The sequence below is a fragment of the Sus scrofa genome, chromosome 9 (assembly GCF_054392235.1).
Source record: "Sus scrofa isolate SSC_HxYL_T2T_F1_AM1 chromosome 9, Sscrofa_HxYL_maternal_Yorkshire_Landrace_v2.0, whole genome shotgun sequence".
Lineage (NCBI taxonomy): Eukaryota > Metazoa > Chordata > Mammalia > Artiodactyla > Suidae > Sus > Sus scrofa.
Genome location: NC_139391.1, coordinates 118,306,199 through 118,321,357, shown reverse-complemented (window position 1 = coordinate 118,321,357; position 15,159 = coordinate 118,306,199). Strand labels below are relative to the sequence as shown.

Sequence of the window (15,159 nt, the reverse complement as noted above, 5' to 3'; positions counted from 1 at the left end):
TTATACTTAGATCTAAGACCCATGTGATTGTTTTTGTAATATTTTGGTAGAAGTCATGTTTTGATTTTTATCCATGTAGATACCAGTTGATCTAGCATTATTTATTTAAAAAACCAGTTCCTTGTCTTGGTATGTGTGTGTGCGCATGTGTGTAGTGCACATTTCTGAATTTCTGGGTCAACCATGCTATTTCATGTGTTTATTTATCCTTGTCCCAGTACAATGCTGTATGACTGTGTAAAACCACTGTAAGCTATGGGTCTCAATATTACATAGAGCAGACCCTTTACATCATGACTCTTCAAGATTGCCTAAGTTCTTCTTGATCTTTTGTAATGTCACATGAAAGTTATAATAAGATTATGAATTTCTACAAATGAAAAAAACTTTCTTGGAGTCTGATTTCATTGAACCTATAGATAAATTTGGAGAGATCTGCAATCTTTACAAAATACCCTAGCTATAAACAAAGTATGTATGCCCCCCTATCTGTGCATTATACGCAAATCCAAATTTTAGGATATTCACTTGTTTGTTAGAGTAGTCATCTATGAACATACAAGTGTGTTGTCATAATGACCTTTTATTTTCTATTTTAAACATAGCCTTTCAATTTCTTTTTCTTTTGCTTTATTGCCAGCTAGTTCTTGAGTTAGCATTAAACAGAAGTGGTTTTAGTGGAGCATGTTAAAATTAATTCCTAGCTCCAAGGATAGGCTTTTAAAAGTTCACTAATAATAATAATGTTTTATATTTTTTAGATTAAAAGTGTTATCTTCCATATAAACTTGCTAAATAGTTTTATAATGGACAAACTCTAAATTTTCAACTTTTTGTAGATTTTTTCATTCTGTTATGACTCTGTAGTATCTTAAATATGCCCATCTATGCTTTGACCTATCAGTATGGCTAATACCAGTGACTGTTGGCAGAGAAACCACGTTTTTTCATCATTTTATTAAATTTATTGTTTGGTTTTAGTTATGTGTTTATGTGTGCATTTATAAGTTTAAGTGTGGCTACTGTAAAGAGCTCATAACTAGATTTTGTTACTATTTTTATCTAATATGAGGATCTCTATCTTTTGATGGATAAGTATAATTCATTTATATTAACTATGACAATGGATATACAAAGGCATTTATATCAGTGTATTTTGTGTTTTCTGAGTATCAAATCAATCAATTTTTTTCTTCTTTTACTGTTTTATGCCTTCTACCTTTTTTATTGATAATATACATTCATTTGCGCCATAATTTTGGAAACCATTGATTCTATGTCATGTTTGGATGCTATTATTCAGATGTAACATCAAAATGAATAATTTATTCTAATAAAGTCATTCAATATTTTAATTCTTTCAAAAAATTTAGCACTCTTTAGTTTCAAATATCCCTTTTATTTCATTTATTAATGATTTTTCAAATTTTACATTTCTTCTAACATCAAAATATTTTATAGTTTATAGGTTGTTAAATAAAAGACCATATTTTATTACAGTATTTATTCAATATTGTCTGTATACATTTGATTAATTCTGAATTTACTTTTATCTTTCTGAGGACAAATACATGTTAATATATTGAAGAACTCTAGGTCATAAAATTTTATAATTTTTAGGGGAGGAATCTCTTATTTTGTTTTCATTCATTCAAGAGAGTTCTTACAGATACAAAATTCAGGCATGTGTGCTTTTCTGTCTTCAAACCTCTTGCTGCTAATGAGAAAACTGTCAGTGAAATTGTTGTCCATATGTAGATACCTTTTTCTTACATTTGGTGATTTTTAATACATTCTTTATACCTTGAGATAATTAAATGCAGAAATAACACAACAAACACAATAACGCACCATTTTGAGAGGCAAATTAAATTATAGTTTTATTAAATACTACAAAACTTAAGAAATAAAAACTAAGATTGTAATTTGTTGTGCCATCCCTAGGAAACTATTTTTGGTAAAGAGGAAAACAGCAATCAAACTCTTTTGGGGGGTCTTGTTAGAGTTGTACCCACAGCAAATTGAGGTTCCCAGGCTAGGGGTCAAATCAGAGCTACAGCTGCCAGCCTATGCTACAGCCACAGCAACTCAGGATCCGAGCCAAGTCTATGACCTACACCACAGTTCATGGCAATACTGGATCCTTGGTGCACTGAGCAGGGCCAGGGATTGAACCCACATCCTCATGGATAACTATTGGGGTTCATTAACCGCTGAGCCATGATGGGAATTCCTCAATAGAACATTTAATTATTAATTCATATTTGCTGTAAATTTTTAAAGTGCATCTTAATCTCATATCTTTATCCAAAGATTTACCTTCAGTTATTAAAATTACTTCAATGTCCTTATGTTACACTTAGCCTTATTGTACTCTTTCAGAATATGATTTTACCAATTTGGAGACTAGGTCAGTCTCTTACTCTGGAACACTTTTGGAAAACTTCTTAAAAAATTGCTTCCTACCATATTTTTTATTACCATATTAAAACTTTTATTATGTTCATATTTAGACTCTCAATCTGTCATGTATGTGTATAAATTGAATTTTCAAGTATTTACCTCTTTGTTGTGCACCTAGAACTAACCCAGGTTAATTTTACTTCAAATAGCAAGCAAACAAATAGAACAAACTGGTGTAAAAAAAAAAAAAAAGAAATCAGATTTGTAGGATCAGAGGTGGGGGATGGTTGAGGGGACTTGGATGAAGGTGATCCAAAGGTACAAATTTTACTTATAAATACTAGGGATATAATGTACAACATGTGGAATATAATTAACACAGCTGTAGGTTATATGATAAAGAGTAAATTCCAAAGTTGTCACAAGAAAGAAAAATTTATTTTGTATCTATATGTGATGATTAAGTTCATTAAAATTATTGTGTTAACCATTTCACAATGCATGTAAGTCAAATTATTATGCTGTACACCTTAAACTTAAGCAGTGTTTCATGTCAATTTTAACTCAATATTACCAGGAGAAAGATAAAGGAATAGAATAGAATAGAATAGAATAGAATAGAATAGAATAGAATAGAATAGAATAGAATAGAATATCCCCAAAAGGAATTTATCACTGGTCTGTATATGTTGACATCTAGGCAGGTTCTTAAAATACAGTCTTTCAATGCATTCTTTCCCTCTTTTAATTTCCAATATGTTATCCTCTATTGACTGTGGAAAAATGAAATGATTCTGCTTATATGTAAGATGTCTCATAGAGCCTTTTTTATATGCAGTGACTATTGTTTCATTCCCACTTGCTTTATTGCTTATAATTTAATGGAAAATTTAGTAAGTACAGTGCTTGAATTGACCCATTGGAACATTTAACCATGATTATATCAGATTCTTTGCAAAACATTTCTATATATTTGATTTCATCTTGAGTGAATATAAGCTTCCAAATTTTTTGCCTTGTGCATCTTTAGAATTAAACTGATTTGTGTGTTTGAAAATTGTTTTTTAAGTACATTTTGAGTAGAAGGGTTTTATTAATATTATTTGATTTTCATTTGAGTTTTTCCATCCTTTTTCTCCCTGTTTTGTCGTTTTGAGTTATTGTTTTTCTTCATCCTGCTACATGACCCCTTGATAGAGAACCAGATCTTATCAGGGTGTTTCAGGCTCTGGTAATCCAGTAAGTCAGCAAGTGTAGTGACTGTTTTACATGCACATTATCCAGCAGGGAGGAAGAAAGGAAGGGAAGAGGGAAAGGAGGAAGCAGATAAGGAATAGATTTGACTGAGAATTCCATGTCTTGGAATTTAATATAAGGAAATAATATACACAAAAATATGTATATAAAATTTAGTCAATGTAGCATTATATTGTACATAACCTAGTTAGAATATAATATATTAGGTAAAATATTCATAGGCAATGAAAAAATGTGTGAATGTTTAAAGTATATTGCAGAGAAACATAGGACATGGAAAATGTACATGACGTTATTTAAATGAAAGAAATAGGTAACAGTACTGTTCATAGTTTTAATTACACATATGAAAATATAAGTCCAGTGGATGATATAAAGCTTTATATAGAAAAAAGTTAAAAGATCATCCTTTGCCATGTTTCGCATATTATCTCTAATATTTTTTATGAAATGTCATGGTTTTCTAAGTGACTTAAGAAAACTCTTCAAAATCTCATGTTATATAGGTAGATATCACTTTATTCACACAATGAATAAGACTTGAAACTTTAATCTCTAAGTCTAAAATTTCTAAGAGTCTATATTTTTTTTCTGAATAAAAGGAAAAATTTTAAAAAATGTAAACAAGGTAATAAGATTTGGGGGTTCTAAATCTACTTAAGCCAAAAAAATTCTTTGTGATATTGAGATCATTTTCTTTAATATTCTTATTAATTTAGTGAAATAGATTTGGTTCTGCAAAAGAAGGCAGTAAAGATGTGTTACAATTAAACAAGTAAAGAATCCATTATCTCACTAATAATTTATATACTGTCCCAAATTATATATTTGCCTATTAAATGAGGATATGAGAAACTTGCCAACAAGCATGATAAAAATTATTTAATGTCTAATTAAAGGTAATATTGATTTGAAAATATGATTCTTCAATAAAACAAGGTACATTACTAGTGAAATAACTGATTCCAAGCTGAAGTGAGAAATCTACAAAATGAGTATAGGATAATTTGTTAAGCCAGAATGAAGAAAATACTTTAAAATGATGGATCAATAACTTTATAACAGAAATAACTGGAGACACCACGTTAATCAGTGATCCATAAGAGCATCACTAATCCTGGGACAAATTGACATTATCTGTATTTGTGGCAGGCATTGAGAAGGATACATTTTTTTCTGTCAAAAATTTGTAATCTGAGCTAAAATATGAACAATCAATGGAAAACTACAATTGAGAGACATTATACAAAACAAGAGCTCATCCATTTCAAAAACATCAGTGTCAAAACAAGAAAAGCTAAATATATCTGAGTTCAGCTATTGCTTAGTGGGTTCAGAATACAGCTGCAGCGGCTCTGGTTGCTGCTGAGGTATAGGCTTGATCTCCAGCCCAGTGCAGTGGGCTAAATGACCTGGTGTTGCTGCAACTGTGGCATAGGTCACAGCTTTGGCTCAGATTCAGTCCCTGGCCTGGAAACTTCCATATGCCAGAGGAAAAAAAAAAAAAAGTCTGGGAGTACCTGTTGTGGCTCAGAAGGTTAACAACCTGACATAGCATCTGTGAGGATGTGGGTTCAATACCTGGCCTCCCTCAGTGGGTTTAGGATCTGGCATTGCTGTGGCTGTTGTATAGGCTGGCAGCTGCAGCTCCTAATCAATCCCTAGCTTGGGAATATCCATATGCTCCAGATGCAGCCCTGAAAATAAAATAAAATAAAAAAAAAGGCTGAATATAGAAAATGAAAATGAGAATTATATGTGATAGTGGATTTGAACCTTAGACTACACAGATACATAATGGTCTAATTAGACTAGTGAATCATGCTAAAGTTAAATCTCTTGATAGTTGTAATTATCCTGAGAATAGGTTAGTGAATAACCTTGTTATTGGGAAAAATCAAAAGAGTTTAGGAGTAAATTGTCAGTATGTGAATACGGTTGTATTTTACTCACCTGTGGTCTACAGAAAATTAATACTACTTATAGACAGAGAAAGGAAATGATAGGGGAAACATGAAAAAAATTTAGTTAAATATATGTACTAGTATTATTTCTAATTCCAGATAATTATCTGAAATTTTGAATTACTTCACAATAAGTAAAATGCAAAGAAACATTGGAGAAAAAAACTCAGTAAAGGAGGGACAAGCACATGTTTTCTCTGAATTCCCTTCAGATAAATAACTTCAATTTTCACTGCTCTCCAGCTCTAATTGTCCATCACACTTCAGTCCTTTCCAGACAGCCTGTCATTAGCAATGGAGAACAACCAATCCTGGATCGCAGAATTCATCCTGGTGGGATTTCAGCTCAGGGAAGAGATGGAATTGCTTCTCTTCGTTATCTTCTTCCTACTATATATCTTCAACCTGCTGGCAAATGGCATGATCTTAGGGCTCATTTGCCTCGACCCCAGACTGCACTCCCCCATGTATTACTTCCTTTTTCATCTGGCCATCACTGACATATCCTATGCTTCCAGCAATTTGCCAAATATGCTGGAAAACCTAGTGAAACACAAAAAAACGATCCCTTTTGTCTCATGCACTCTGCAGATGCTTTTCTATTTGGCTTTTGGTTCTGTTGAGTGCCTGATCTTGGTGGTGATGTCCTATGACAGGTACATGGCGATCTGCCATCCCCTCCAGTACACTGTCATCATGAACTGGAGAGTATGCACGGTCCTGGCTATTGCTTCCTGGGCATGTGGGTTTTTCCTGGCTCTAGTCCAAGTAAGTCTCTTCCTAAGGTTGCCCTTCTGTGGGCCACAGAAAGTGAACCACTTCTTCTGTGAAATCCAATCTGTCCTCAAAGTGACCTGTGGTGAAACCTGGATCAATGAAATTTTCCTCTTTGCCGATAGTGTGTTCATATTAGTTGGGCCCCTTTCCCTGGTGCTGGTCTCCTATGTGCGCATACTCTGGAGTGTCCTGAAGATCCAGTCAAAGGAGGGCCGCAAGAAAGCCTTTTCCACCTGCTCTTCCCACCTCTGCGTGGTTGGGTTCTACTTTGGCATAGTCATGATGGTTTACTTGGTCCCAGACAATAGTCAACAAGAGGAACAGCAGAAAATCCTTTTCCTGTTTTATACCTTCTTCAACCCATTGCTGAACCCCCTCGTCTACAGTCTAAGGAATGCTCAAGTGAAGTCTGCCTTCCACAGAATGTTGCAGAAAAATTGGACACTATGACAAAGGGAGGAATTAGAGATTAGCAGATTTTCCCCCCCTAAAACTCAAGAACATTTCCCAACATAATACATGACTTTGTGAATTACTTAAGAGTAACATCAACAACTTGGCAGAATAGGAGTTCCCAAGTCCCCCTTTCTCCATGGAGATGACTTAATATAAGTTAAATTGCCTTTGTGAGAACAACAGAAGTCAGGTAAGAGGTCACAGCATCCCAGGCTAGCACCAAAACAGGAAGAGATACAGTAAAGCTTTTAGTTAAATTATTGGCATTTTTCCTGCCTTAGTCAGCTTGCCTCCCTTAGACACCTTGCCTCCCTGACCCAGTGTGTTATGATAAAGAGAAAGTTCCCAACTCCCAGCTCTCCTCCAAGAAAAAGAGAGAAGATTGGACCATGCATACTGCTTTCTAGCTTTTCCAGTGGTGGGGGAGCCTGTGGGCTTATTTGCTGTAAATGCCTGACTCAGAGCACTGACGGGAATGGTACTTTGGACTCCTTGTTGGGGCCACTAAGAAATGTGGCATGCACACAACTTTGTGCAGTGATATGGAAATATTTTGGATTTTTGTAATTCTACTAGATATACTGTGGTTTCTCATTCTTGATTTAATAGAAGATTTTCTAATGACATGTGATGTTGATTGTGTTTGCAAGTGCTTCCTTGCCATCTTTATATCTTTTTTGATGGGTTGTCACTTTCCATCTCTTGCTCATTTTTTGTAATAAACTATTTTTATAGCAATTTTAGATTCGAGTTATAGATTCGATTTATAGCAAAATCGAGTGGAAGGTACAGAGATAACCTCTGCTTTTATACATGCATCACCTACCCATTATCAGAGTAGCACATTCATTTTTATACATAAACCTGCTTTAGCACATTATTCTCACCCAGTCCATACTGTACATTAGGGTTCACTCATAGCATTGTATACTGTGTGTGTGTAATTCCACCATTATATTATCAGAGTGTTTTCATTGCCCTAAAAAAATCACCTTTTTCTTCCTCCCTCACACTAATCCTTGGCAACAACTGTTTTCTTAATTGCCTCCATAGTTTTGGTTTTTCAGAATGTCACATAGTTGGAATTATAAAGTAAGTAGTTTTTTTCACATTGGGTCTCTTCACTCAGTTATCTGCACTTTAGTTTCTTCTATGCCTTTTTTTTTTGACAGCTTATTTGTCTTTAGTGCAGAATACTATTCCATTTGTCTGGATGCACCACAGTTTATTTATACATTTATCTATAAAAAGTACATTTTGATTGCTTCCAAGATCAGGCAATTATGAATAAAGCTACTTTAAACATCCTGTGTAGGTTTTTGCCTGGACTGAAGTTTTCAGTTACTCAGGGAAATATCCATTAGTGCAATTTGTAGATCATATAGCAAGACTATGTTTAGCTTAAGAAACTGTAAAACTGCCCTTCAAAGTGACTGTATCATTTTGAAAATTATTTTATTTTTATTAGAGTATAGTTGATTTACAGTGTTGTGTCAATTTCTGCTGTACAGTCTAGGAACACTGTCATACATATATATTCTTTTCCTCATGCTATCTTCCATTATGTTCTGTCCCAAGAGACTGTGTATACGTCCCTGTGCTATGCAGTAGGACCTCATTTCTTATTCATTCTAAATGTGATAATTTTTCAGTGAATGGGAACGAATTTCCCTCAAGGATATGTTAAAACTCCTGTTGGTCCACATCCTAATCAGTATTTGGTATCATCAGTGTTTTGGATTTTAGCCGTCATACTAGGTTTATAGTGATGTTTCATTGTTGTTTGAATTTGCATTTCCCTGATGACAGAGATATGGGACATTTTTTAATGTGCTTATTGGCCATCTCTTCATCTCCTTTGAAGATGTGTCTTTTAGAGTTTGGGACCCATTTTTAAATTGCATTGCTTTCAAACTGCTGAGTTTTAGGTGTTCTTTTTACATCTTGGAATCAAATCATTTTCCCTACATGTGCAAGGATTTTTCTCCAGTATTTCACTTAAATTTTCATATTATTGCCAGTGTCTTTCACAGAGCAGCAGGTTTATATTTTATGAAATATAACTTACCAATTTCTTTTTAAATGATGGTGTGTTTTTGATATGCACTTCAAGGTTGTCATTTTGTTTTTGGTGGGAGGAGGAGTAGGTTGTTGTTGTAAATCTCTTGCCTTACCCTAAGGCAAGACCTAACAGTGAATATTTAAAGTAGTAATCATATAAGCAAGGCTTAACTCTTCTACTGTAGAGACCAGCATGTTGGTAGACTGAGGGATGAGTTTACATTGCTGATATTAAGTTACATAAAATTAATGGTTGAGTCCATATCTGGGAGCAGAGAAAAGGTGAATAAATTGTCAAGGAAAGGAAATTTCTGAGAGTGTGAATTTGCCTATATTTACTGAGAAATAAATCCAAGTGAGAAACCATAGATAGGACTACGTCTCAAGGATCTAGTTTGGACAAAAAAAAAAAAAATCAAACAAAATTAAGTGTTCTTTGCCAGTAGTGCGCTGCAACACTAAACAAAGTGTTTCTTTCATGTGAAAGAAATTTTATGTAATTGCAATAGGTATAGTAATTTTCTATGGTTCTTGAAAAATTTTTTTGGAAGTATGATGATAATATGCCCAGTGTTATTTTAGTTCCACAATCCTGTCTGTGATTTGCTGAGCATTCTATATTCAAGGGACTGTAACCTTTATCTAGCTGTGAAATACTCTGAAATAATTCCCTCAAATTTTACTTTTATGCCATTATAATTTTTTAATTTTTATTTTTTCTTACATTTTTTTGAGATGAAATTGCCATAATGTACTGTATAAATTTAAGGTATAGAGCAGAATTATTTAACTCATACAACTTAAATTTTTTTAATCAAAAATTTATTAAACATCCATGATTCTGTGAAAAATTCCCTGGGTATTGTGATTGGAATTACATTGAACTTATTATTGTCTTGAATATTATGGGAATTTTAACAGCAGTAATTTCTTCAATCTATGAACACATGTCTTTCCACCTGCTTGTGTCATCTTCATTTTCTGTCATCAGTGTCTTATAGTTTTTCAAGTCTTGGTGTAGTCCCCTTTGGGTTGATCTTGTTGGATGATCCTGTATTTCCTGGACCTGCATGTCTATTTACGTTCCCAGATTAGGGATGTTTTCAGCTATTAGCATTTGAAATATGTCCTCTGCTCCTTTCTCCCTTCTCCTCCTATGACCCCTATAAAACAAATATTAGTTCACTTGATATTGTCCCAGAGGTGTCTTAACTGTCAGGTTAACAAAAAAAAACCACTTATTTTTTGTTCATTTTATATTCTCTGTTCAGCTTCAGTAATTTCTACTAATCTGTCTTCCAGTTTGCTGATCTGCTATCCTGTGAAAACGAATCTACTATTGATTGCTTCTGGTATATTTTATATTTCAGTTAATCTGTTCATCTCTCTGTTTTTTCTTTATATAATTCTAACCCTTTGTTAAGAACTTTTAAATTCTCACTTTCTTCACCTATTTTTCCTGAAATCTTTTAATAACTTTACAGTCATTACCATTGACTCTTTTTGGGTGGGGTGCTTATCTCCACTTCATTTAGTTCTGGCACTTTACCTTGTTCCTTTGTTTGGAACATATTCCTCTGTCACCTCATTTTGCCTAACTCGTTGTTGTCGTTTTTCTGTATTTGGTAGGTTGGTTATGTTTCCCCGCTTGGAGATGTGGCTTTTATAGAAGATGTCCTACATGTTGCAGCAGCACAGTCCCATCTGGGCCAATAGAGCTGTGTGTTCCAGTGATGCCCCCGATGTAGGCTGCCTGGGTCCTTCTGTTGTGGCAGGCTGACTGCTCTGGGTGGCCTGGTAGGTGTGACTGACCCGCAGTTCTGTTGGTTGCCAGGCCTTGCCTTCTGCAGATGGTGGTGGTGGGCAGACATGTTCAGGAAGTGGCTAGCTACCTGTTTCCAAGTGGTCCCAGAGCTATTGCTGGCCCACTGGTGTGTAAAGTCAGGTTTGAGGATGGGAAGCTGTAGAGCGAGGGGTCCCCAATCTAGTGCCATCCTGCTGGTGGGTGGGGCCAGTCCCTGACATAGCTGGCTGTGGGGTCAAATGTGTCTCAAAGCTGTCACTGGCATGCTGGTAGGTGGGGCTGGGGCTCTGGGCACCAGGGCCTGGACACTGGTGAATTAGGCTGTTCCCCAGGGCTGGTGCCCACTTCCTGGAATGTGAGACCACATCCTGGACCCTCTGGTGGAGGGGCTGGCTCCTTGGGTGGCTACACGCTCAGGGGGTTTTAAGGCAGTCAGCATGCTCATGAGCGGTGCAGGGTCCATGCCTCTCTTTGTTGCTTGGCTCTGAGGCATCTAAAGACTGATGGGACAGGGTGGTAGATGGGACCAAGTACAAAAACTAGTGAAGCTAGAGAGAGAGGGTTCCAAAATGCCACTTCCTTGCACCAGTGTCCTCATGGAAGAATGAGCTCCCCAGAATGGATATTGCTAATGCCTGTGTCCCCAGGGTCAGCTCCTTTTGCCTCCTGCCTTTCTAAGAGGCTATCTAAGATTAGCAGGTGAGTCTGGCCTAGGCTCCTTTCAAATTACTGCTTCTTCCCTGGGTCCCAGAGCATGTGAGATTTGGTGTGTACCCTTTAAGAGTGGTGTCTCTATTTCTCACATGCCTCTGGCTCTCCTGAAAGTTATTCCTGCTGGCTTTCTAAGCCAAATGTTCTGGAGGCTGGTCTTGCTGGTAAAGGAACCTCAGGCTGGGGAGCAACTAGATGTGGAGCTCAGACCCCTCGCTTCTTAGTGAGAAATTCTTCAAATTTGCCTATCTTGTCATTTGTGGGTCACCCACAAATGTGGGTGGGGTATAGTTCTTCACTCTACTGTGTTTCTGCCCCTCCTACCCATAGCATTGTTGTTCTTTCTTTATAACTTTAGTTTTAGAGGATGCATTCTACAAGTCTTCTAATCTTTCTCATCAATAGTTGCTCTGTAGGAGTTCCCTATGTGGCTAAGCAGTTAAGGAATCCAACTAGGATCCATGAGGATGTGGGTTCAATCCCTGGCCTCACTCAGTGGCTTAAGGATCTGGCGTTGCTGTGAGCTGTGGTGTAGGTTATAGACAAGGCTTGGATCCAGTGTTGCTGTGACTGTGAAGTAGTCCAGCAGCTACATTTCTGATTAGACCCCTAGCCCGGAAACCTCCATATACTGTGGGTGTGTCCTAAAATAGCAAAAAAAAAAAAAAAAAAAAAAAAAGTTGCTCTGTAAATGGTCATAATTTTGGTCTTCCTGTGGGAGGAAGAGAGCTCAAGTTTTTCCTAGCCCACCATTTTTCTTTTAATGCTTTTATGAATGTTTTCTGTTGTTCTTCGTATGAATTCATTGATCCTGCTCTCACCTGGATCCATCTGCTGTGGGAAGGAAATATTTTTTTTGAGAAATCTATATTCAGCAGATAACCTACTCATAAGACCTACTCATAAGACATCACTATAAGAAAATCTCAGGTTTCTTATAAGCCCATAGGCTGCTCCTATCCTATGAATTTTGGTTTTATTTTGAGTATGGTTTTTCTTTTGACCTTTTATTTGAACCACACCTCCATAGATCTTTCATACTTGAATCCATTTTTAAAACATTTTTCTTTTAATGCTTTTATTTGAATGTTTTCTGTTGCTCTTCATATGAATTCATTGATCCTTCTCTCACCTAGATCCATTACGTTCTTAAATCAACCCAGCGTTTTCTTAATTTCACATATTATTTTTTACTCCTTTAGAATGAATATGTGGAGTTCCAGTTGTGGTTCAGAGCATTTACAACTTGACACAGTGTTCTTGAGGATCTGTGGGAGATCCCTGGCCTCACTCAGTGGGTTAAGGATCAGGTGTTGCTGTAAGCTGCGGTGTAGGTTACAGATTCAGCTCTGATCCAGTGTTGGTGTGACTGTGTTGTAGGCCAGCAACTGCAGTCTGATTCGACCCCTAGCCTGGGAACTTCCACATGCTGCAGGTGTGAGAAAAAAAATGAATGTCTGATTATTTTTATAGATTCTCATTCTTCTTTGAAATATCATTTTTAAAGTTTGTGTATCTTTGTCCCTATTTTCTTTTATATGAATGACATATTTTGAAATCTTTTAGTTTCATTATCTGTGCTATATCTGGGACTTGTTCTATTGACTCTTTTATCTCTTGGCTATTAATAACTGTTCCTATATTTCTCATTTTAAATATTAAATATTAAAGGCTATTTATTATCATGTAAAGATTAATGAGGCTTTGTGTTTTCCTCCTAAAAGCAATTAAGTTTATTGAAGATCACCTTGCTCTTTTTAGGGCTTGGTTTCAGATGTGTTAAATGTATTTCTCTTTCATTTTTGCAATTTTTGACTTGAGCAATGCCTAAGAAAAAGTGCCTCATGTGTCTTTGGGAAGATATCACATATCCTCTACTTCCTCTCTTTAACCCACTAAAATCTCAGGTTTCTTATAAGCCCATCACTCCAATCACTGTTGGAGACTGCAACTCACTATTGAGGCTCCATTTACTTAAGCACTGTTTGGAAAATACCTCTTGGAAAAAAGCCAGTGTCAATGTGAGTCTTATTGTACTTCCATTCAAACTAGTATTATAGCCTCATCCTACTCATTGACTTCTGAAACACCCTCATTCAAAGCCTAAACTCATTTCTGATTGCAAAAACAAACTTACCTTTCTCAACAAAGCATTAAGTGCTATGCGAAGGAAATACTTTTTTTGAGAAATTGATATTCAGCATATAACAATTTTTGAGTTTTATAAATCAGAAAGAAAGTGATAGATTGCATCAGTTGGAGGATTTGGCAAGGGAACATATAAACAATTATATATGTGCAAGAAACCACACCAGATAACAGGTTTCTTATAGCGATGTCTTATGAGTAGGTTAGTTAGTTACAGGGACAATTAAAAAGATATGATTAATCAGAAGTACCAAGTCATAAACTTGAGAAGTACATTTAAGCAAGTTGATTTTGGGGTGTCGATTATACAGAGCATGTAATAAAAATAGTTAGCTGTTACAGGATAAATGGTGTCTCTCCAAAATCTACATGTTGAAGTTCTGTCAATAATTCAGAACGTATCTATATTTAAGATTGCATATTTAAAGGTCATTAATATAAAATGTGGCCATTAGGGTAGGTAACAATATGATATGACTGATGCCCTTACAGAAGAGGTGATTAAGATGCAGACATACATAGAAGATAAACTGCATAAAGTCACAGGAGAGATTGTGATTGCCAAGCCAAAGAGAGAGACTTCAGAAGAAACCAATCCCATCAAATCCTTGGCCTTGTACATCTAGCCCTTGGGACAATAAGTGAATGTACTTCTGTTACAGCCATATAGCTTTAATTCAGAGATATAAGAAATCAAATAAATGTCAGAACAGAGTACCATGAAGTGACATGTGGAAACCAGTTATCAAATGTATTATTAAAGCAGCTAATTGAAAATTCTCCACCATGAAAAAAAAAAAGGCAAATAGTACATTTTTTCAAGTTTGGGAACAAATTTCTTTTTCTTAAGTTTGTCTTAAAAATGAGGTTACTGGAGTTCCCACTGGGGCTCAGTGGAAACAAATAGAACTAGTAACCATGAAGTTGTAGGTTTGATCCCTGGCCTCACTTAAGGACGCGGCCTTGCTGTGAGCTGTGGTGTAGGTGACAGACACAGCTTGGATACCTGTGTTGGTAGGGCTGTGGCGTAGGCTGGTGGCCACAGCTCCGATTGGACCCATAGCCTGGGAACCTCCATATGCCATGGGTGTGGCCCTAAAAAGCGCAAAAAAAATGAGGTTATCTAGGAGTTCCCTGGTGGCACAGACGGTTAAGGATTCAGCGTTGTCACTGATGCAGCTCAGGTTGCAGCTGTGGCATTTTCACTGCTAAGGCTCAAGTTGCAGCTGTGGCACAAGTTTGATCCCTCACCCCAGAACTTCCACATGCTGTGGGTATGGCCAAAAAAAATGAGGTTTTTCAGTAAAGATTACCTTTTGAATAATGACACAAAATCTCTTAAATATCTCTAATTTCATTCTCACTTTAAGAAGTCACATAATCACATTGGAATTCTGTATTGTTTGCCCAAGCCTGCATTTCTAAGAAATTCTGAAAGGAGCACACAATCAAAAGTTACCTTAAAATTAATTAAACCATGGAGAAATAAATACTATTATGTGCGAATAGTGTATCATATGCATGTATGTATTCTTCAGTCTGAAAACCAAGCTGATAATGAGCAAATTGAAATCCATA

The 15,159-nt window shown here is 36.0% G+C and overlaps 2 protein-coding genes across 2 annotated transcripts in view; both read left to right on the top strand.

Annotated features, from left to right (window-relative positions):
• The window catches only part of LOC100525599 (olfactory receptor 2A1/2A42-like), a 183,698-nt gene that overhangs the window by 98,208 nt on the left and 70,331 nt on the right, over nt 1–15,159 (top strand). The window lies entirely within an intron of this gene.
• On the top strand, nt 3,988–9,337 carry LOC100513421 (olfactory receptor 2A2-like). Its single transcript, XM_021102704.2, has one exon. The coding sequence runs from the start codon at nt 5,919–5,921 to the stop codon at nt 6,849–6,851; it is 933 nt and encodes a 310-aa protein (XP_020958363.1). The 5' UTR covers nt 3,988–5,918; the 3' UTR covers nt 6,852–9,337.